Source organism: Tricharina praecox, assembly GCF_024521635.1.
Source record: "Tricharina praecox strain CBS 144465 chromosome Unknown BZA05scaffold_63, whole genome shotgun sequence".
NCBI classification, from domain to species: Eukaryota; Fungi; Ascomycota; class Pezizomycetes; order Pezizales; family Pyronemataceae; genus Tricharina; species Tricharina praecox.
The window spans coordinates 842-22,657 of NW_026250465.1; the positions used below are offsets into that span (position 1 = coordinate 842).

At 52.7% G+C, this 21,816-nt stretch overlaps 5 protein-coding genes and 1 non-coding gene across 6 annotated transcripts; 2 read left to right on the forward strand and 4 right to left on the reverse strand.

The window, feature by feature from the left end:
• The first annotated feature begins 1,177 nt into the window (after positions 1-1,177).
• BZA05DRAFT_413821 (uncharacterized protein) lies at positions 1,178-1,971 on the forward strand. The gene is made up of 2 exons (XM_051485218.1): positions 1,178-1,528; positions 1,596-1,971. Exons 1-2 carry the CDS (start codon positions 1,405-1,407, stop codon positions 1,859-1,861), a joined length of 390 nt encoding a protein of 129 aa, XP_051334538.1. The 5' UTR covers positions 1,178-1,404; the 3' UTR covers positions 1,862-1,971.
• Positions 1,972-4,590: 2,619 nt separating this feature from the next.
• Positions 4,591-6,829, forward strand: BZA05DRAFT_243499 (D-arabinono-1,4-lactone oxidase-domain-containing protein). The gene is made up of 2 exons (XM_051479933.1): positions 4,591-5,786; positions 5,847-6,829. Exons 1-2 carry the CDS (start codon positions 4,761-4,763, stop codon positions 6,390-6,392), a joined length of 1,572 nt encoding a protein of 523 aa, XP_051334539.1. The 5' UTR covers positions 4,591-4,760; the 3' UTR covers positions 6,393-6,829.
• Positions 6,830-9,419: 2,590 nt separating this feature from the next.
• On the reverse strand, positions 9,420-12,108 carry BZA05DRAFT_345167 (uncharacterized protein; the record flags this gene model as incomplete). The annotated part of the gene is made up of 3 exons (XM_051481161.1): positions 9,420-9,614; positions 10,014-11,875; positions 11,958-12,108. 3 exons carry the CDS (start codon positions 12,106-12,108, stop codon positions 9,420-9,422), a joined length of 2,208 nt encoding a protein of 735 aa, XP_051334540.1.
• An 837-nt stretch (positions 12,109-12,945) lies between these two features.
• On the reverse strand, positions 12,946-17,359 carry BZA05DRAFT_413831 (uncharacterized protein). Its single transcript, XM_051485219.1, has 12 exons — positions 16,881-17,359; positions 16,728-16,807; positions 16,124-16,663; positions 15,801-16,071; positions 15,505-15,745; positions 15,110-15,453; positions 14,357-15,056; positions 14,159-14,291; positions 14,048-14,104; positions 13,610-13,997; positions 13,420-13,553; positions 12,946-13,369 (listed from the first exon to the last, which is right to left on the reverse strand). The coding sequence occupies exons 1-12, from the start codon at positions 17,072-17,074 to the stop codon at positions 13,203-13,205; spliced, it is 3,249 nt and encodes a 1,082-aa protein (XP_051334541.1). The 5' UTR covers positions 17,075-17,359; the 3' UTR covers positions 12,946-13,202.
• A 1,346-nt stretch (positions 17,360-18,705) lies between these two features.
• On the reverse strand, positions 18,706-18,779 carry BZA05DRAFT_t308. The gene has a single exon. It is a non-coding gene; the product is annotated as a tRNA-Val (tRNA).
• A 62-nt stretch (positions 18,780-18,841) lies between these two features.
• On the reverse strand, positions 18,842-21,538 carry BZA05DRAFT_413833 (P-loop containing nucleoside triphosphate hydrolase protein). Its single transcript, XM_051485220.1, has 2 exons — positions 19,673-21,538; positions 18,842-19,619 (listed from the first exon to the last, which is right to left on the reverse strand). Exons 1-2 carry the CDS (start codon positions 21,440-21,442, stop codon positions 18,903-18,905), a joined length of 2,487 nt encoding a protein of 828 aa, XP_051334542.1. The 5' UTR covers positions 21,443-21,538; the 3' UTR covers positions 18,842-18,902.
• Between the last annotated feature and the right edge of the window lie 278 nt (positions 21,539-21,816).

Consider the following 21,816-nt stretch of genomic DNA (forward strand, 5'->3'; position numbering starts at 1 on the left):
TGTGTTGTGTGTGTACTTACATCCTATGAGATTCACCCCAGCACATCGACACCTTCGAGGGCCGAATCCAAAGATTCGGGGTCATTGTAATCGACGAGAGAGGTAAAGGACCTATTGCGGGGAGATTCCATCCGTTAGCTTTCCAACATACACCATTAGATGTCTGTGAGTGAGGGAGGAGGGTCGTCCATACCGGTTGCCGTGCAGAGACTCTTCTCACGTTCATGGGATCTCTGGTCAGGACTCTGACGGAGTCGTAGTAGTTTCCGAATTGCGCAGAGACGAAGGCCGCCAATGTGTCAACTCCGAGGAGGCCGTGGTAGCCGGCGATTGCAATGGTTTTTTCGAGACATTGTTGATGTGATTTGTTTGGTGGTGGATGGGTTTGTTTGGTGGATGGGTTTGTTTGGTGGATGGGTTGGGTGAATTGGCTGAATGAAGAGGTGAAATATATGTATGAGACCTACTTGGGGGTGAATGGAGCGGCGAAACTGATGATCTGATTATATGCTGCTGCTGTCTGATTCTGTCTGATGCTGTCTGCTGCTATCCAATTCTGTCTGCTGCTGTCCGAATGAGTATATACTCTACGATTGATGTCTGGGTAGTGTTATATCTTTGAGGCTCAAGCGTATGGGAGGTTTTATATATACACCTATCGGCTTGAGTCACTGTCCGGCAATGGGAAGGGCATTGGGCACAGCCAGCCAGCCGGCGGGGCAAATCAGGTATCAACATGATGATGATGATGATGTTCGAGTCCTACGGTACACACATACGCTTAGCCCACCACCGTTCTTTCCTTAGGTTTTACGGAGACCCAAGTTCCGGTGATGGGGATTCAGTCTGTCAACGTCAGCACTGCACGCCATCCAGCTGCTCTGTTGCCGAAAGACAGGATCAAGGTATCGCATTGCGATTGACACGGAGAGGCAAACATCCATGGGCTCAGGCTCAGGCACAGTCTGTATCTACATGCCCTGCGAGTTGGCTGGACGAACAGAACCGACTGGCTGACTGACTGACGCCCAGTCTCCGCCGGGCAATCACTAGCATGTCACCAAGGCGGGAGAGACAAACAAAAATGACGTCCATGGTATGTACCATACGAGGCCAGCATGAAGTTACGAACCGTGATCTTCTAGCACACTCTTGCACCCAGCGAAAGCGTGTTTCATCATCACAATGCAATGCGGCTTCAGTAGGTAGATACATGCATAGGCAGGTATTATGCGCTAGAGAATTATGCCCGCCCGCCTGCCTCCTTGCCTTGTCCGCACCGCACCGCATTCAGAACGGCGATGCTCGAGCCAAAGCCAAAGCCTTATGTGAAAGCACGTGTCCAACAAGATCCAATCAAGCCACCTCTGCTGCCGCCTGATCTGATCCCAGTGTCTCGTCCGTATGCTCACGATAGTTCAGCTAATGCATCTCGTGGTTTTGACTACGGCCCACCGGACTACACGCACCCTATATGGAGGCTTTATTCAAGCAAAGTCTCCGACTGGATATGAGTGGCAAAATCGAGCTATGCCCTCTAGGTTAGCATATTCAACGTCAACTTCAGGGAGAGAGGCTGAAATCACGGGCCCTACCGGGATTGTGCCCTTCGATGTTGACGGCCAGGGTAGCCACGCCAGCCAGCGGTTCCTCCCCATGCACGTTTGTGTGTATCTCGGCCTGCATCTATCTGGCTGCTGGCGGGGTGCATTGGGAAATCCAAAGCAGATCTGAGACGGCCGTTTGGTTCGGAGAGATCCAAGGGTACCTGGGTGCTTGCTTGCATGCTTGCGTGCGCAGCCCCAAACGTACCGGCGATCGCGGGCTGAAATGTGCGGTGCACTGTGCTTTCCGAACCTAACCGTTGGTACATAATCTACTAATATCACTTTCCGCAGCCTGCACGTTAATGCGTGCGAACCGATGGAAGATTCCATCTGCGTATGTAAAGCGAGACGAGGGAGGGGGAGGGAAAGGGAGGGGCAAGTCATTATTAGGTCTTACCTAGTAGAGGTTGGCGAAGTCATTATTAGGTATTACCTATTAGAGGTTAGCGATGTTTGCCGGATGCTTGCGTTAGATCCCATCATACCCGCCTTGCGATGAAGCTGGGAAGGAGTCTTGAGGAGAGAGATAGCCGAACCACCCTCCGCTACCAGACCGGTAGTTACTAGAGTATAGTTCCCAACTGTGCCCTACCAGATTCCGTCACGGATGATTTATGCCCCACCATATTCCATCACGGATGATTTATGCCCCATGGATGGGATAGTTAGTAGGGCTGATATCAAACGAAACGCCGTCGTTCAACAACACGTGCTCAACATGCACAACGTGTATGTACCTCAGAGAAGCACTCGCTTGGAAGGGTATCCGCGTGGTAGTTAAACGCCCTTTTCTTTTTCCACTACCTATATGCATACTACTAACTGACGAATGAATGAACGGCCGGCCTCAGAGGCTCAGTCCAGAGACCCCTCGGTCATTACTGTGTTTCAGCTTTTTTCGCCGAAGCAAGCGAGAGACGGGCGAATTCAAAGCCCGCGATTCGCTAAGAGTAACGGTGTCGAACAGTCATTATGCGGCTCCCACAAGAAAGATAGAAAGTCGCGGGTATCTTTTCAGGCCGCTAGTGCGACCCAGCATGGTTTGCATGCCCCCAAACACGTGCATGCCCCCCAAACACGTGCATGCCCCCAAACACGTGCATGCCCCCAAACACGTGCATGCCCCCAAACACGTGCATGCCCCCAAACACGTGCATGCCCCCAAACACGTGCATGCCCCCAAACACGTGCATGCGCAGTATGATGAGTTACCGCACGATCTGCCATCATCCATGGTCTGTTCCTAGAACTCCCCTGTAAAGTTCCTCACCTTGGTACCGGTTGGCGCTAGTTAACTGGCTAGGTAGCTCAAGATCGATATAGTTACATATCTCCTACCGGTATGTAGGTCAGCGTCGAGTGTTCACTACCATACTACCGTACTACTGCTCAGGTTCCTGGTTCATTGCTATTTACAATCATACCCTGACTTACGTGGGAGAGGGAACCATGTATGATGTACGACATACATATGTAGGAGGGGTAGCTACGCTATTCTGCGGGGTAGCTGGTATATGACTGTAGGACAGCCCCCAATACTATGTATAATGGCTAAGGGAGGGCCATGACGACCCTGACTAGAGTACATCATACTCACCACTACTACATACTCCCTCCTCCGCCAACGGACAACCAACCAGCCAACCTCACGATCGTATACACGGTACCTAACAACCGGAACAGCCCAATTCCACGCGCCTCACTCCTCGGCATCATGCCTTTTTGCTTTTCTTGCTTTCAGGCAGGGGATTCGTCGTTTCCCGTCGAGTCGGTCGAGTCGAGTCCTGATTTTAAGGCCATCATCTAACCCTGTGACGAAAGATGGGGAAAGCAATGGGTTGGAATGGGTTGGAATAGATTATAGACGTGCGTACATAGTCACTCGTATTTTATCGTGAGCGGCGGGGGGTTAGTTACGTGCGATATCTCTGGCTCGCGGCGATCACTCGGTCAGGCCCCACCCGCAGCCCATGGCGGAGGCAGTGGAAACCCAAGCCCAAGATACCGGTAGAGATGCCTATGGATTCGTATGTTCCAAGTACGATACACATTTGCGCAAGTATTTTTAGTCCTCGCGAGTTCCCATGGTACCGGACTGCGCAGTGCGCATAAATATCCAGATTCTCGGCCGGATCGGAGTGCCAAGTGGTGATTGCGGGGTGGTATGTGTCCTGCGGAAATTGACAGAGACTGTCGGATTCCCACTCTCTCAACCAGAGTATTGTAGAGTCTACTTTTCTCCTTGACATCGATGCAGAATGAAGCTGGTGGGCACTGCACATACAATTAGGTGGATATCAAGCGGCCTCAGCCTTCAGGGTTAAAGCCCGCTACATAAATGGGCAGAACGGCCAAGGCTACGTATGAAGACTGAATTCTGATCCAGAATTTATATAAGACTTTGATCATATGTGAGCACGAATCTTCATCTAAGAGATTTATCATTGTCCATGAGGCCCATAATGAAGACCGCGATTGTTACGCATTGGTGTGACATGAATGGAGATCATGAGATGTGCAAAAAAGGTTCCTTTCACGGCCAAGTCCTCCGCACTGAGCAGGGTGAACTCGATCGATCATCGGCGGGCCGCATCTTGGTGTAACCTGAATTTATTCCCCACTTCCCGCCCATGCCATTCTGTCATTGTGGACTCGGACCCGGGCGTTTTCGCTTCGCTTTCGTGAAGATATGATACCTGTATATTTCTACTCTGTTCTGGCCTTCATGTCTTGCGACATTCACGAGAAACCGTGGCAGCGGATCTCTGCAGCGTGGTGGTGGTGATGGTCCTGCAGAATCAAACCCCCGCATATGCCTTCATATTATTGTAGACCGTTCTTCCGTATCCTATGGAACAAGCCCACGTTGTTTACACTTACGCTCTCTTTCGACTCGGTCCGCCAGCCGTAATAGAAACCTTCCATCTCTCTCCGACGGTCCTGATACGTGCCCGCCTCTAGATACTCTATCGCTACCGATAGCGGAGACTTTCCCGCCAGCCGGAGGCTAACTAGACTGCCCCGCTATCGTCGCAGGCGAAATCGCGGGGTCTCGTTTATAAGAGCATAACCTTCCCGCAGAGACTTTCTGCAAATCGAATTGACCATATAGATACATACTTTCGCCGCCCTGTACGGTATACTTCTTCCGCGATGGATCCTAACGCCTACTCCGAGTTCCACGCCTTCACCACCCCGGCCATCGCCGCCCTCTCCTTCGACGCCGCCACCTCCCGCCACATCCCCTTCCGCGCGCGCACCCGGCACCGACACGCAACCTGGGCGCGCACGCACTTCAGCCGTCCGGAGCTGTACCTGCAGCCGCGTTCGATCCCGGAGCTGCGGCTGATCGTCGACCTCGCGCGGAAGCTGGGAAAGCATGTTGTCGTTGTGGGCTCGGGACACTCGCCCAGCGACCTGACTTGCAGCGCGTCGTGGATGGTGAACCTAGACGAGTTCCACGGCGTGGTGGCGGAGGAGCCGGAGAGCCGTGTGATTACTGTGCAGGCGGGGATGCGGCTGCGGGATCTGATCGTGGAGCTCGAGGCGCGCCGGTGGGCGATGCCGAATCTCGGCAGCATCACCGACCAGAGCATTGCCGGCGCCATCGCGACTAGCACCCACGGCAGCAGTCTCAAGCACGGCATCCTGAGCGAGAGCGTCGTCGCGCTGACTATCATGCTCGCGAACGGGAAGGTCGTCGAGTGCTCGCGCGAGCGCAATGTGGATCTGTTCTGCGCGGCGCTGGTCTCGCTCGGTGCGATCGGGATCGTCGTCCACGTCGCGTTCCGCGCTGTTGCCGAGTATAAGGTCCGCTGGGAACAGGAGGTGGTCAAGCTCCCGAGGTTCTTGAAGTCCTATGATAGCGTGTGGGATGAGAGCGAGTTTGTGCGCTGCTGGTGGTTCCCGTACTCCGAGCGGACGATCGTCTGGCATGGAAAGAAAGTGGAGGAGGAGATTCAGTCGCCGCCCGAGAGCTGGTACGGCGCGAGCTTTGGACGGTATACCTACGAGGCCCTGCTGTACCTTGCCATCTGGTTCCCGAGCACGATGCCGTACGTGGAGCGGTTCGTGTTCAAGATGCAGTACGGACTGGAGGAGGGAGTCAAGGGAAGTGCCGTGGAGAACAGCCACCAGGCATTGACCATGGACTGTCTATTCTCGCAATTCGTGAACGAGGTTCGTCCCACCACCTACCCGCTTCATCGCGGCAACAGCTAACCAACTCCGGGGGAACAGTGGTCGATCCCGCTTCACAAGGGGCCCGAAGCCATCACCCGTCTGGAGCACTGGCTCAACGGGCGCAGCGAGCTCTCCGGCATCCCCATTTCGTCCGCCGGTATTTTCGTGCACGCGCCCATCGAAGTCCGCGTCACCGACTCCAGCACTTCCAGCAACCCCCGCGCCTACCTGGACCAATCCATCGCTGACGGCCCGACCCTCTACCTCAACGCGACGCTCTACCGCCCGTTCCTGCGGAACATCCCCGAGTGGCGCCGCTACTACGAGGCCTTCGAGTACCTGATGAAGGACCTGGGAGGAAAACCCCACTGGGCTAAGAACTTTGTCACCCCGACCGCGGACGACGTGTGGAGCATGTACCCCGACATGGAGAAGTGGGTGCGCATCAGGGAGAAGTGCGATCCCACCGGCGTGTTCGTGGGCGACTGGCTGAAGAGATGCATTCTTGACGGCCAGGAGGCAAAGAGGGCCGTTGCCGAGGAGAAGGCTGGAGAGGGAGACGGAGGGTTTGTGGTCGTTGGCGATGATGGCCAGGAGATTTGAGATTTGATCTCCCATCATTCTCCGGCCCCCGCCCCGTCTGTTCATACCTTTCTTTGGAATTTTCATCGGGCGGTTTTTTCTTCTTTTTTCTTCTTTCTTTTTCATCGGCCAGCTTATTTCCCCACTCTATGTATGGTGGTCGGTACCCTTTTCTGGGTTGTTTTACCACGGCGTTTGATGTTTTTACAACGATGGGATTCGGTTTAGGGGGAATGCCCAAGTCTCTGACGAACTGTATGTACATAAGTAAGCAAGACACACTTCCGCAGGCTGCAGGAATAGCATGTAAGACAAGACAGGATACGGGTGGTCACTGGTCATGTGCATTGTACGCATATTGTTTCACATTCACCGAGCACCTCTGTGAGTGAGCAATGAGCATGCCATGCGTTTTGTTTTGTTTCGTGGCTGGCCTAAAACCATAACACTGGGGGAACATCCTCACGAGTCACCAGTTGATGATGCGTCAAACTAAAGCAAAAAATATCAATTCAATGATTTTCACATCCACCCATTGCCATCCAATCCAATCCTATCCCATCCCATGCAAACCCGTTCAGAGTCACTAGAAATACATCAAGAGAAAGAAAAGATAGTGTAACGTTCCCATACACGACGGCGACGACAAGCAAGCCAAGCTCCAACGAGCAGGCTTCAGGTCCAATCCAGCACAGCAATTCGGACCACAATTCATGGGGGGCGGAACCATTCACCCAGCCATGTGGGGAGGGCAAACAGGAAAGAAAGAGACAAAAAAGGTCTAAAGGGAAGGAAACGGAGGGGTATAGGCAAGAATAAGCCACTGTTTACAAGAAACACAACAGGAGTTATCTGTCAAGGAATGAAGCCATCGGGATGCACCAAAAATTGAAATCTCAACAAAAAAAAGGACGAGGAAAACCAACCAGCGCGCCCCAGCACCCGCTCTGTAAACAAAAATGCAAAAATGATAACCTGTAGGAAAAGGTTTATGAGGTGAAGAAAAGAAAAAGAAAAAGGGAGTAAACCAATCGGTTGCTCATGAACGGGCTGGAGGGGACTGGCTGATGGCTGTAGCAGCACCAGCATATTTTACACTTGGTTCGATCATTTTCATCGAGAACGTATTCAGACATTCATTGCCTCCATGGCTTGTGGAAGTCCCATCAGCCCCAGACTTGGCTTCCCCGATGGTTGCCACAGCGCGGGAATCTTGGCGTCGTCCCAGGTCCTGAAGAGCGCCTTAAACTCCTTTGGTGCGTCGCCCAATATGACGTTGCCCGCTGGGATGAAAGGTCTGTTTTCTACCGATGTCGCAAGAAGGGCGTACTCCTGCGTAAACTGGAGTGCTGCCTGGAATTCTTCCCGCCTGGACTGGGATTGCGATCCGATGACACTGTGATGTTCGATCAGTATACACGCATATAGCAACAGTAGGGGGTTAGACCCACATGTAAAACTCGAAAAACGCATCGGCCACGTAGATTTCACGAGGATCCAGATCGTCCTGACAGAACGGCGTAATCTCGATCACCTTACATGATGTCAGCTTCATGCACAACGTACGACAAAACAGATAAACTTGCCTTTGACTGCATTTGCAGATTCACTTTGAAAAGCCTAGCAGCATACTTCTTGCTAGAAGGCCTTAGGTTCCAGTAATCGGCTGACTGGACCTCGAAGCGCCCGCCGAGAGCCTCCCAGAAGGACTCTGGCTCCTCTCCTTCCAAACACTCGACAAGTTCACCCAGTCCAGATATCTCAAATCCGACGAGCCGTGCCACTCCAACCTCATCCGGCATGGCACCCTTTCCTTTCCACAGATAGACAGCTGCCCCTTGCCGGGAGAGAACATACGAAAACCCGGAGCAAAGACTCGAAGCGTCAAGGTCAACCTCATCGAATGCCACCCCGCCAAAGAAGTTCCTCCCGCAAAGCATAAATGAGCTATCGATAGGTGAATCGTTGTCCCGGGTACCTCGCCGTGTTACGAGGATGCCGCCGATAGCGTGGAAAAACGTCGCATTCTCACGGCCTTGCTTCAATTGAACCTGTACTAACGTAAGCAAACAAACATACGAACGAAGTCGAAGGGGCAATTACGAGTCTCCCGCCCTCTTGCCTTGCCGCCTTGCGTGCGAATAGCTGGGCATCCTCAATTTCACTTTCGGAAACCATGGATCCGCTCCACAAGTACACCTCCGCCTCGTTCTTCCCGAATGCATTCTCAAAGCGATGAGTGCACAGATACATGCAGTTGTCAAAGAAAACATGATGCTGTTCCTTGGGAATAGGAGTGAGTCTGCCATAGCCGTCGATGTCGGAGACTTCAAAGTGTGTAGTCTTCACCTTCTCAGCCGCGACAACCGGGTTAGATGCAAGAATACTCATAATGTCGAAGTCAATCTTATTGGCACGGGATGAAGGGCCTGTGAAGAATTTGGACAACAATTGGGTGTCATCATTTTCGGCAGCACTAATATCCGGCGTCGGCAGCAAAGGTGAAACAGATCTTGAAAAAAGCCTGGGCATCGGCTTCTCATCGTCATCTGGCTCCATCACTGAGACAGGAGCTGATAGTCCTGAAAATCCCGAGATTCCAAGGCTCTTTCTATCGCTATCACGCTTGGGCAACCTGATGGGCGACACTCCGGCGCTTGTGATGGAGTCCACCAGGTCATGGACTATGACTGGCGAAGACTTCAGTGCACTCAATGAGGGCTCTCGGGTAAGCACGTTTGCAGAGGGTGTCTTGATAGGAAGCGGGGTTTTAATCGCAGACTCCTGCACTGTCGCTGGCTCAATGGAGAACTTCTCATTCTCTTTAAGGCTGGAAGCGGAAATATTTCTCAGGACTGGCGACTTGGCGGGGGTAGGTGACTTCGGCTTTTCAGGCTTAGGGAAGGGACTGCATACGACCGGGTCCACTGTTAAGGTGCTCTCTGGCTTGGAATCCTCTGTAGCAGGTTGATCGACCTTGGTCGGTGCCCTCCTCTTAGGCCCTCTAACTCTTCCTTTGGTGATCTGTAACGATTATTAGCCATAGAACTAGAGCTGTAGGTATTCACATACATGATTGAGGGGAACCGCGGATTGCGCAGAACCTCCAGTTGATTTGGATGCATCCTCCGCACCTCTCGACGACCTAAAGGCATTCCCGCTCGCAGCCGTAGGTGGTCCTCGTGACAACAGACCCAAAAGGTTTGGATTGAACCTTTCCGCAAGTGTGCCTTTCTTCACAGGCTCGATCTGTGACGGGGAGAACCTCTTCTTCTCAGGCTCTATCCGTACAGGAGCGAACACCTTCTTCTCGAGCGCCGAGGAGGGTAAGTTCTTCTCGAGCACTGAAGATGGTAGCTTTTTATCGAATACTGAAGGGAAGACCTTCTTCTCGGTCACTGGCGAAGGAGTCTTCTTCTCAGTCACTGGCGAAGGAGTCTTCTTCTCGAACACAGATCTCAATTCCACGGGAGTCTTAGATCTCGGCTCAAAGGGTCCAGGAGTTTTGGATCTCGTTTCCACCGGTCCGGGAGTCTTGGGCCTCATGTCCGCCGGTCCGGGAGTCTTAGACCTAGTTTCCACCGGTCCGGGAGTCTTTGGCCTCATGTCCGCCGGTCCGGGAGTTTTAGACCTCGTTTCCACCGGTCCGGGAGTCTTTGGCCTCATGTCCGCCGGTCCGGGAGTTTTAGATCTGGGTTCCATTGGTCCAGGAGTCTTAGATCTTGGCTCCACCGGCGAAAATGACGACGACGTGGGTTTCACGGGGGAGTCTGAATGTCTGAGCGAGCCCTTCGCAGAAAGCAAGCTCTCCTTCAGGGGATCTATTTTCGGCGCCTTTTGGACTCCTCCCGTATTGTTCAGATTCGCCTTCCCAGCCAGAATATTGTCCTTCAACTCGTTGGGCGCCCTGTAGTTCTGTGTTCTTGTCGATTTCAACCGTGACATTGCATTGAGGAACGGAAGCTCTTCCTTCTCATCGCCTTTACCGGAATGCGGGCGAGGTTTCAACGAAGCGCGGAAGTTGATCTGTTCCTTTGGTTTTGATGTAGGTTTGGCGGAAAGGTCAATCATAGAATTCCTATTGGATCCGGTCGACGACGGCAATGTATTCGTTCGGTTAAGACCATAGATGGCTGGCTTATCAGCAGCCGACAGCTTCTTTTCTGTGTCATCATCCCTTTTGTACGAGCCCGTTGTCTCGGGTGCATTCTTCTCATTCGCTTTTTTCAACGACTCGTAAGAAGGTATTGGGTTTGGATATAGAATGGGAGTCTTAGCAGGAAGCACCGGGGGTTGGCCGAATGGCGAGAGTTCAACAGGTTTTGGTTGTGGCTTTGCAGGCGCCATCGGGGGCTGAGGATTGTCGGTTCCCTTCTTCAAAGCAGTCTCCAGCCAGGACGATTTGGTTGGGCTCCATCGTTTGGGCTCAAAGGTTTTCCCAGGAGAAGCCGGTGGAGTGCTATCTCGTCGTGAGTATCGATTTGTGAGTCCTTCGGACGTGGTGTTAGAACGACCGCGGATTGGTTTGGCGACGGGTTCTGCTTCGGGCTCGGATGAAAGGTCTTCGGGAGCAGGAGTTGATCCCCTAGATGTTGGCAACAGGACCGGCTCATTGCCTCTGGCAAACACCGAGTTGCTCCTCGAATGACCACTACCACTGCTAACTGACTCCGCCCTACTTCCATATCTCTTGTGCATGGATCCTTCCCTTTTCAACCTCGCACTCTGTACAAAGCCACCAACACCTTTTGTTGGACTTGGGGTACGGTCCCTCGAGTCAGGTGAGAGGCGTTCTTGACTCGGGCTCATCAGGGGAGCGGCACGAGAATCCTCGACTTCAAATCGACCGGAAGCATTGCTAGCTATTGAAGGTGATCGCGCAAGATCCGATGGCGGAAATCTCTCAGACTTGAGGGAACCGCTTCTAGCGACTCTTGTAGTTGACAGAGAATCGAATGCCGTACGTGGAGAAGCTTTCTGGAGTTCTGGGATCTCGGCCTGCATGATGCTGCTATCACCAGAGGACGGTGACATCCCGGGCAGGGACATTTTAGAAACACTTTCCATCCTCTCCTCTTCCGCTTTCCTTAGAGCACCGGATGTAGCAGCCCGTTCCCGTGTTTGACTGAACCATGTGGGCTCCTTCGATTGAAGGTTCGCAGTGATCTGGGCTCGACTCTTTTCTGGTGAATCCGTCGATTCACCAGCATTAGGAGATGAAGGTGATAACTTCGGCAACCCCCCATACACACTGCCATGGAAGGATTTTGGACGACGCTGCCAGGAGAGTGTGGGTGTCCGTCTCAGAGGAGCTTCGCTACTGGTTGTTTCAGTGGCATCAGTAAGCTTCCCCGTCAACTTCGCCAGTGCCGCATTCGTGCCGGTATCAACGCGTTCGGCGGTATCGTCGCTATCCCGGGTTTCAGGTCGGGAGACAGCGGATTTCAGGCTAATCGGAGTTCCACCTGGCGAGTCCTTCTGTGGCGAAAGAGAGCGAGCTCGTTCTGCGGGCGTGGTACATCATCAGCCAACCATCGGTAGTGGTGAATTGGATATCGATAGAATCTTCAAGAAATAAATACGTACCGTCTCGCCTAGCCCGTCGGGCTTCTCGCCCGGCCAAGATCTCGGCTTCGAGCTGCCTCGCCCTATCGGCATCCTCCTTGTCTCGTTTATCGCCCAATTCCCGTATCCGCAAGAGGAACTCGCTAACATCTGCACCGCCGTCTCCTTCCATAGCGGTCGTGTAGGCGGGAACAAGAAGGTGAACCGTAGCAAAACCGGAGAAGTATAAACCTCCTAGGGCTGATGAATAAGAATATGGAGTTGAATGAGGCAGAGACGAGGGGGGTGTCCGAGGAGGGAAGAATCGTTGAAGCTGAAGTTCGGTAGATACGGAAAGGACGGCGGGTCGAAGCAGAAGGAGAAGGGAGTGTTGTGCTGCTTGCGAGATGCAGAACCAAAAAGCAGGAAAGGTTGAAGATCGAGGAAGTTCCGCTTTGGTCGTCGAGACCGGGAGGGGCTCTGTAATACTGGGGTTGCGAGCGCTGATCTGAGCTTTGGCGTCTTGGCTCCACTAGCCACGTCACGTGTCGTATAACAACTCCAACCGGCGGGTGCAACACGCGGAAGTAAACAAATAGGTAATGCTGAGACACCGATTACAGAGAATAGGGGTTATAGCCGCCCGAGACGAGCGCCGTAACAAAGTTCGATATATGGTTTGCCTGGTCGTTCAGCGTTAATTCCTTGTGCCCTCAGAGCGTCCATCTGCGATCACTCGCCATTGCGCCTAGGCTACTAGTCGGTGCCTGCGTGCAAAATCCCTCAGCTTGGAAGGTCCAGGCACGAAGCAGAAGCAGAAGATGTCAGCGTGGCAACAAAGCCTTCGCATCACTATCTACGGCAGTTGTATCCCGAGAAGAAATTTGGCCAATAGTATCGTCGGCAATTAGAATAAAATCCAGGATCAATGTAGTTGATGCTCAACTTGAGCTGAGGTCTGCATATGCATACCGCGCCGCTGAAATTGAAACAAGCAAAACAATGATAGATACTCGGGCATTGCCTTTTTGCCAATCAAACGGACGCATTTCTTTTCGCTGGAGTGTGCAACTTTCTCGCTAAATAGGACCGCGATTCTCTCAAAGAGGACGTCTGAAGGGCTCACTATCGATCGAAAGAAAATGGAGTTATCCTCGACCGAGAGTAGAGCTCTGGGAGAATCAAGCTTCATGATGATTTTATAGCCCACATACAAGAATATTACAGGAGTTTGGTTCATGGATTAAGCATTCTGCTCATCCCTACGACAATTAAACTCCATCCATTCTACCACGCAATCCTCGCAACAAACCCCTGCGGCCATCCCCTTATCACAAACTTCCTCATCTCATCAAGCAGCAACAGAACAACTCCAAAAGCTGCAGGGAGGAACCAGTACTCAAGAGGTATAGTTGTAGATCCAATCAAGTCCTGGAAGAACGGGATGTAACAGACTGCACAATGTTAATGCCATTCAGCCATGCCAGGGAGAGAGAGGGCTTACAGATAAATACGATGATGATACCACACCCAATTGCGGGGAAAAGGTATAAGTTCCTGGAGTAGTACGGTCCCAACGGCGGCATTTGCGTGATACTCAACCGTCTCGTCCTCGTAGCCATGAGGTTAAAGAATTGCCTGTATACACAACTCATCAGCAGCGATTCACCCTTTCCTCCATCGGTGGGACATACATGACAACAAGCGTAACGAAGTACACTGAGCTGGCCTCATTCACCGTCCTGGTGATGAAATCAGGATCGTACTTGGAGTCGATATTCCCGTAAGATAGCCAGACTGCGGAGAATGGTAGGCCCTGGCGTTGCATGTACCAGAAACTCATTGCCATGCTGCAGACACACTCGATCATGCCGATGCAGAAGTAGGCGTGGAAGATTAGTTTGCCGTCGACAAGGTGCTCAGTGCGGTTGTTGCGCGGCTTGCGTGTGAGTGTATCGGACTCCGGCTGTTCATAGGCAAGGGACATGGCTGCTATGCAGTCGGTGAAACAGCAGATTACGATCATGAGGAAGGAAGACAGGATCTGTGGGAGCCCGAAGAGTACGTTGATCATAATGGGCCCTGGGCAGTCAGTTTATGATCAGTGAGTGGAAATAGAAATAGCTACTTACAAAGCTCACTGAAAGTTCCAGCTGGCAGGAGATAAGTGATTGTTTTTCGTAGATTATCTATAAGCGTATCAATATCAGGGTCGTGACTTCTCTGACTTGGAACATGCATACCAAACACCGTTCTTCCAGCCCGGACAGCGCCGACAATCCCCTCGAAGCTGCCGAGAAGAATCATATCCGCAGCCTCAATGGCAACTGCACTCCCGGAAGCCAGAGCAATTCCGACATCGGCTGCTTTCAGCGACTATTCGTACACAAATTAGTCAGTTACAGTGCATCACGCAGTAGAAGCATCAAACTACCACGAACCGGAGCATCGTTAACACCATCCCCCGTCATTGCCACAACCTCACCCCTCTTCTGAAACTCCTTGACAATCCTCAACTTCTGTTCTGGCGTGGTCCGCGCAAACACAACCTCCTTATATCTCGATAATTGATCCCACTGCGCCTCATTCAACACAATCAACTCGGACCCTTCCAGGACGATGGCCCCCTGGAATCCCGTATCATTGTCGAACCACTCTTCATCCTTCTTCTCCTCGTGCTTAACATACTGCCTATCCAGCGACGTAAAGTCTTCGACCGCAGCGGGAGGAACAGTAAGAATCCCACAGGAGCGGCCAATGGACTGCGCCGTGAGCTTGAAGTCACCAGTGACCATGAACACACGGATACCCGCGCCGCGAAGGATCTCGATAACCCTTGGAATCTCGTCGCGGGGCGGGTCGACGATTCCCACTAAGCCGGCCAGTCTCATATCTGTTGCGGCTAAGGAAGCGACCTGATCGGCGAATTCGGCCGTGTTTGGAGCCCAAGGGAAGAGTGACTTCGGTACCCGCTTGCTGGCGAGGAGAATAACACGCTTTCCGTCCATAGCCCATTGTATCTGTGTCTGCTGCAGGTTCTCACGCCAGGCGGAGGTGAGCGCCGCCTGGGAATCGTCGGGTAGCAGCAATGAGCCGCACCGCGGGAGGAGGATGTCGGGGGCGCCTTTGATCATGAGGATACTTCACGGTCGAGCAATCAGTAACGGCAAACACTTCTGGACACAACCACTTACTGTTCACCGCAACAATCATCGCCTTCACCCACCACTTCGGCGAATAGCGAGAGCATGAACTTATTCTTGCTGTTGAATGGCACCTCGTAGATCCTCTTCCATTTATTCCGCAAGTCTGCTACTGGGCCCAAACTTTGCGCGAACCGCAGGATTGACTGGTCAGTGGCGTCGCCGTGGACTGTTTGCAGCTCCAAGGGAAGATGGAGAGTGGCTGCGTCGAACTCGCCGGCGTTACACAGCCCAGCGATGGCATAGACCTCGAGCATAGCTGGAGTAGGAGGCCCGCTGTGGGGGACTGTGTGCTTGTCATAGCCGATGCAAAAGTCCGTGACGAACATCTTGTTCTATGGCATTGTCAACAACAATACGTCTAGAGCGCGAATGTACGCACGCACCTTCGTGAGTGTTCCAGTTTTATCCGAGCATAGCAATGACACTGAACCAAGCGTCTCGACCGTTGCGAGTGATTTGCACAGGATGTTATTTTTCCTCATGGAGTGCGCAGTGATCGTAAGACACGTTGCGAGGGCAATGGGAAGACCTTCCGGAATGAAAGCCACCGCAACACTGACGCAGTCGACGATGAGGAGCGGAACATCGATCCACTTGGGATACGACCTCCGTAGCCAGGCAGCCCTGTGGTGGTTTCCGTCAACACTCTGCACCCATAAGACTAGAAGGAGCAACTTACCAGAGAATAATCACGAGAATAACCACAAACAGCACCAGCCCGCCAATAACCATAACGAACCTCATAATCTCCCTCTGTAGTGGCGTCATTCCCTTGCGGGGGCGACTCGACAACTTCGCAATCCTTCCAAAGACCGTTTTGTCACCGGTGGCGACAACAATGCCAATGCCATTTCCGCTGACGCAGTGAGTACCTTGCAAAGCTATGCAACGGGTTTCGAGATAGTTGGGGTCAGTAGAATCGACGGTGGCCAGCGAAGGCTTTGATTCTCCTGTTCACTGGTCAGGTTCCCATCGAAGCTATCATTGAGCGCGAGGGCTTACCTGTTAAAACCGATCGATCGAACTTCAGGTCCATTGAAACCTCCAGCATCCTGAGATCGGCCGCAACCTTATCACCAAGCCTGACATAGAGGATATCTCCAGGCACAAGTGCAGTCGATGGGACTTCAGTCTGGTTACCATCCCGCAGCACCAGACACTTATCCGGCAGCATGGACATAATTGAGTTCATAACCTTCGATGAAGAGTAATCCTGCCACGCATTGAATCCTGCCTGTATAGCGAAAACCAAGAGTAGCACAATACCGAGAGCTGCATTGGCAGGAGCGGGCGGATTTCCGAGAGGCTTCCATGCGATGAGAACGAGTATTCCACCAGTGAGGAGAAGTGAGCCGAAGCCGCCGAAGAAGTACATGAACAGCTTGTGGAGAAGACGCGAGGGAGGCGGTGTTGGAATGTTGTTGCCATACCATGAGACCAACTGTGGAATTTGGTCTGAACTGAGGCCGGTGGTGGGGGAGGACTGGAGACGCTCGTAGATATCCGGAAGAGGGACCACGTGCCATTGGAGTTCGGCGATTTCTTGAAAGGATTCATCAGATACCAGCGCCACGATAGGAGGAGGTATTCAAGAGTGAAATTATACCGTCGGCGAGTTCTTCGGCGTAGGATTTCTGCTTCACCTCCTGCTCCTTCTGCGATTCGGTACCGTCAAGCTTGATAGAGCTTCACCAGAAATCAATCACATGCTTCCACGAGAATCCGCAAGAGGAGGAGGTAGGAGGTGAGGTTTCAATACAGTGCACGATATTCGACGGCCACCTGTGCCCCGAGGGACCTGTCTCTGCTCAACCCCGAGGCCACACTCCTGATGGACATATCGGTGTACTGTCGTTGCAGTGGAAACCCATGACGAGCATTGACATTGTTTTCGACATCTTGAAACTGGATGCGGGTTTGGTCTTTGCTTGCGGAGGTGATTTCGTCGGCCATTGATGAAAAACGAGATTGAATGAATAGGTATTTTCTCTCTTCACCCACTTCTAAGGCCTCTATATACAGCGAGGCAAATTTGCGGGACGTGGGTAAGAGGCCGCACGTGCGATGGTGAGATCCCTCTGTTACGGGCGCTGTAGCTATTGAGACATGAGGTTATTCATGACACTGCACTTGTCCCAGCCAGCCAATTCCCATCTCTGTCGCTCTCACAACTCAACCGAGTGACGACATTCAGCCCGAATGGCTATGCTTAGGCCTTCCTAAATTCTTCAAACCAGATGGTGGCTCCGACTGGCGATGTGGGTAAAATCACTCATATATCCAAACCATCGGTGCTCTCGGGCTGTGCAAGCTGCTGCAACGGCCTGACCTCCGCGCTGTCGTTCAGAAACAAGCTCACCGTGCAGATCTGGTAAATAAGCGCCCCCGCCTCGCTTATGCGCGCCAGCTGCTGGATGGGGTTATGGTGCTCGAGTCGAGTGACCGGATGGAGGCATGAGCGGTGCTACCCTGGAATCTGTTGGTCACGATATTGCTGCCACTAGAACCGAGATATGAGCGATATTCGGATGGAAATTTTAAGGCCATATGCCGCGCCAGTGTTGTCGGTTTGGAGGAGCGGTCTGCTGTAATTGAAAACTCCTGTTATTTGGTTCCCCTATCGAGGTATCCTGTGTATACCCGGCGGACTTCGCCTCTACCCCCATGCTGCCGCCTGTACCCGGGTCCTGTCACTTGCCATTGTCACTACCAGCTCCCCCCGCACCCACTCTGACCCAGCGGTACCTACTTTCTCTTTGGATGATAGTGCTGGGGAGTTCTGCCCACATTGGAGTCTGCAAATCAAACTGCCCATCACGAAGGAGTCCCACAAAGTGCAATGGCCTCAGTCAGAGAATTCCGCAACCCCAAGTTCGCCTCAGTCAATCCTGTGTCGTTTCCTGGCTAATGTTCGTCACTCGAACCAGCAGCGTCTTGGATTTTTGTCCTCACGATCCTACTACTGATATCCCCCAATACTCACAATTCCCTGGCTCGTTTCCAAAGAACCAGATCATCCAACCCAAAGAGATAGAAATCGTAGTAGCGATGTTGTTTTTAGTTGGGTTCCCGTCATAGCACCTACCGCCCGTTGGAACGAGATACCTTTCCGTGGGAGCTTAGGGCTGTATTTGCTAGTCCTTCTCTGTCCACATGCCCGCTGCCCGCGTGCGCTCCTTTGCGAGCAGGCAGTGCTGCTCTGTTTCCCCCCTAAACCCCCTTGCCTTGCAGTTGCCAGTCGCGATTGTGAGTGTGATGATGGTAGATATACCGGTATTTTCAAGATGTACGAGACAACGTGCGAAACAGCAGCTTATCGGTTGGCTCTGTGCTCCGCCGCAACATTGATTGCTACATGTTATCGATCGTCCCAGGAGATTGGTACCGAAACAGCATCACAACACCCTTACAAAAAATTTCAGTAGTGTTCTTATCGGAATGCGGGGACATCGATACCACCGGAGTTTTGGTCTTTGATTCTGTTTGCGCAGGTTCGAGGTAACTAACAAGGGCTGCATTGCTGTTCCCCCTTGAAGAACGGACCAAACATCACCCTAGCAGATAGAGAAGATGGTCCAAAAACATGATTTGACCGAGGCTCGATCTCGGGACCTCTCGTGTGTGAGACGAGTGTGATAACCAACTACACCATCAAACCACTTATGAGGATGGACCATGTGTTGGCCTACTCATACAAATCTGCACGGTTGTCACTGATTACTCTTGAATAATCACGTTCGCTTTTCTCCCATAACTTATACATTACAAGCCCTTCCGCCAACTACCGCCTTCCTTTCCCTCTCCCTTTCTTCGAACCCCCACCCGCATCCCTCTTATTCGCAGCCTTGACACCACCCCTCAGGCCTTTGGTCGCTCGGTCTGACTTCGTCTTCTTGTACACTTTCTCCTTCTCCTCCTTCATCTCCTCGCGCTTCCTTTTCTTCCCGCTCATGGGAGTTTTCTTATCGGGTAGAGAAATCCCGTTGAGCTCGGCCTTACTGACCTTCTTCGCCTCCGCCTTCTCACGCTGACTCTCAAACCACGTCCTCTTGGGACGTCCCTTGATCTCATCCTCGAACTTAACCAGGTTCTCAGTCCTCCGCACCTGCATTTCCATCGTCTGAATGAACTTCTCCTCCTTCTCCTCCTTAAGCACATCCTCAATCTCGTCTTCGAGAGCAGTGAGCTTCTCGTGCACAGCGTTGACTGTATCATTGTCGAGGACGCGCGAGACGACCTTGGCGGATTGTGCCTGAGCGGCGCGCACGGCGGCCTTGACGACTTTGCGGTCGCTTTCGGAGGCGAGGGTGATGGCACGACCTGAGCGCCCAGCACGCGCGGTACGTCCGACTCTGTGAAGATAGATCTCGTGGGATTGCGGCGCCTCGAAGTTGATTACGCAATCAACGTTTTTGATATCAAGACCACGGGAGGCAAGATCGGTTGCGAGCAGGTAGTCGACCGCGCCGTCACGGAAGGCTTCAACGGCTTTGACACGCTAGGGAAGGTTAGCATGCTACATGGAGGGATCGGCGAGGGGATGGATTTTACCTGTTCCTGTGTCAAACTTCCGTGTAGCTCTGTAGCCTTGAGTCCGAAGAGCCCGAAAATGACGCGGATTCTGTGTGCAAGCACCTTGGAGCGGAAGAAAATGATGCATCGGGTGGTCACAAGCGTTTTGCAGATATGAATCAACATAGCTAACTTCTGCTTCTCGCGCTGGGGCCTGATGCGGACGAATTCCTGCACCAATCCCTTGACGGTGCTCTTTTTGCGGTCCACCATGAGACGGACCGGGCGATTAAGGGAGAGTCTGATCAGCTTGTCGACGGAGTCGGTCATGGTCGCAGAGAACAGCATGGTTTGTCGGCTCTTGGGAATCGTGTTGATGATCTCGTTGAGCTCGTCGGCGAATCCGTCTTCCAGCATACGATCGGCCTCGTCCAATACCACGATCTCGATGGTTTCCACACCAAAGCCCTGAGAGTTGCGCATGTGGTCGATGAAACGACCAGGAGTGGCAAAGATGACATCGGGGCGTTTCTTGAGCTCAAGTTCCTGCACCTTGAGCGATAGTCCTCCTACCGCCAGAGCGAATTTGATGTCGGTATACGCTGCCAGCTTGACTCCCACCGAGTGCGCCTGCATCGCCAACTCACGGGTAGGACACAGGATGAGAACTCTGGATGTAGGCACCTTCTTTGGTCGGTAGAGTAGTCGCTCGAGAATCGGCACTATAAACGCCGCCGTCTTTCCGGAACCAGTTTCCGCACCTCCAACGACGTCCTTGCCAAGTAGTGCCACAGGAATAGCTTTCTGTTGAATCAAAGTAGGTGCAGTGAAGCCGACGTTGGCGAGACCACGGAGGATAGGACGAGAGAGGTTCATGTTTTGGAAGCTCGCCGAAGGGTCGGGGTTAAAAGTGATCTCATCTTCAGGAGCAAAGTAGGCGGCCTTTTTAGCAGCTTCGGCGGCGGTCTCGGTATCCGATCCTTCGCGGTCAGAGCCAATATCGTCGGGATGGGGAACGTAGGAGGCTACAGATTCATCGTCAGAGTCTTCGCCCTTGTCCTCGTCGCCGTCGCCGCCCTCATCGTCCGAGTCCTTGGAGGCGTCCGAATTTTTTGTTGCGTCTTCGTCCTCCTCTGAATCTGCGCCCATGCCAAAACCGTCCGCAGCAATGTCCTCGTCGTCGTCTTCAAATCCTGCGAAACTCACTTCCGCCTCATCATCTCCATTTTCCTCGTCGCTCTCTCCACCCTCGTCCTCGTCTTCCGCCGCGCCTTCATCATCACCCTCTTCACTCTCGTCGTCGGCGAGTTCGGGTGCGTCATTATCAGCGTCGTCTCCGTTCTCCCCACCCTTCCCTTCCTGCTTCTTTTTTGCTGCCCTCCGCCGGATGATTTCGTCTATATCCACTCCTTTCTTCTGGTCCCTCATCGCCGCCTTTGCACCCTCAAATCCCCACCCATCGTACTCTCCGACAGCGTCACCCAGATCACCTGCCTGGAACTCAAAATCCGAGTCCAACCCGCCATCGTTCGCCGCCTTCTTCTCCTTGCGCTCTACCACAACCTTCTTTTCCGTGCGCTTCCTTTTCTTCCCTCGCGACTCCTCCTCCTCCGGTTCGGGGGAAAGACTCGGGCTGATCTGCGCCCCGTCGTCAGAGTCGTCTTCGTCCAGAATCGGCACGTCTTGATCCGAGTCATCAATGGTCATAACGAAGTCGTTGGCGGCGGCCGGTGCGACTTTTGCATTTATCGTAGGCGATGCGCCGTCCCTCGAGGGAGTCTCATTGTTCTTGCGCTTTGATTTCGCCATTTTGTGTGGTGTGGTGGGGGTTCGTTGGTGGTGGGGTATAATTGTGGATGTCCTTTCGTTGCGAGAGAACTTCGACTCTGAACTTTTTTTCGCAGAGCCGCAGGGATCAACGCCGCTAGCTTGGAGCGTGTCGTGCACGGGCTAACGCCGCAAGTGAGAGACATGTGGAAAATGAAGCTGTGCCTGTTCGAGATTCACAAACGATTACATGTAGTAGATATGGGTACTTTTTCGAGTGAATTACGGCGGTGATTGCTGAAGCAGATCTAGCCTTCGCTGCTGGTGGGAGGGTGATTTTCTGTGTCTCATCCACCTTGTGGTTCCTACGCCCGTCCGTCCAGTCCTCTTGGCTTCCCCGTTTTCGTGTCTTTGTC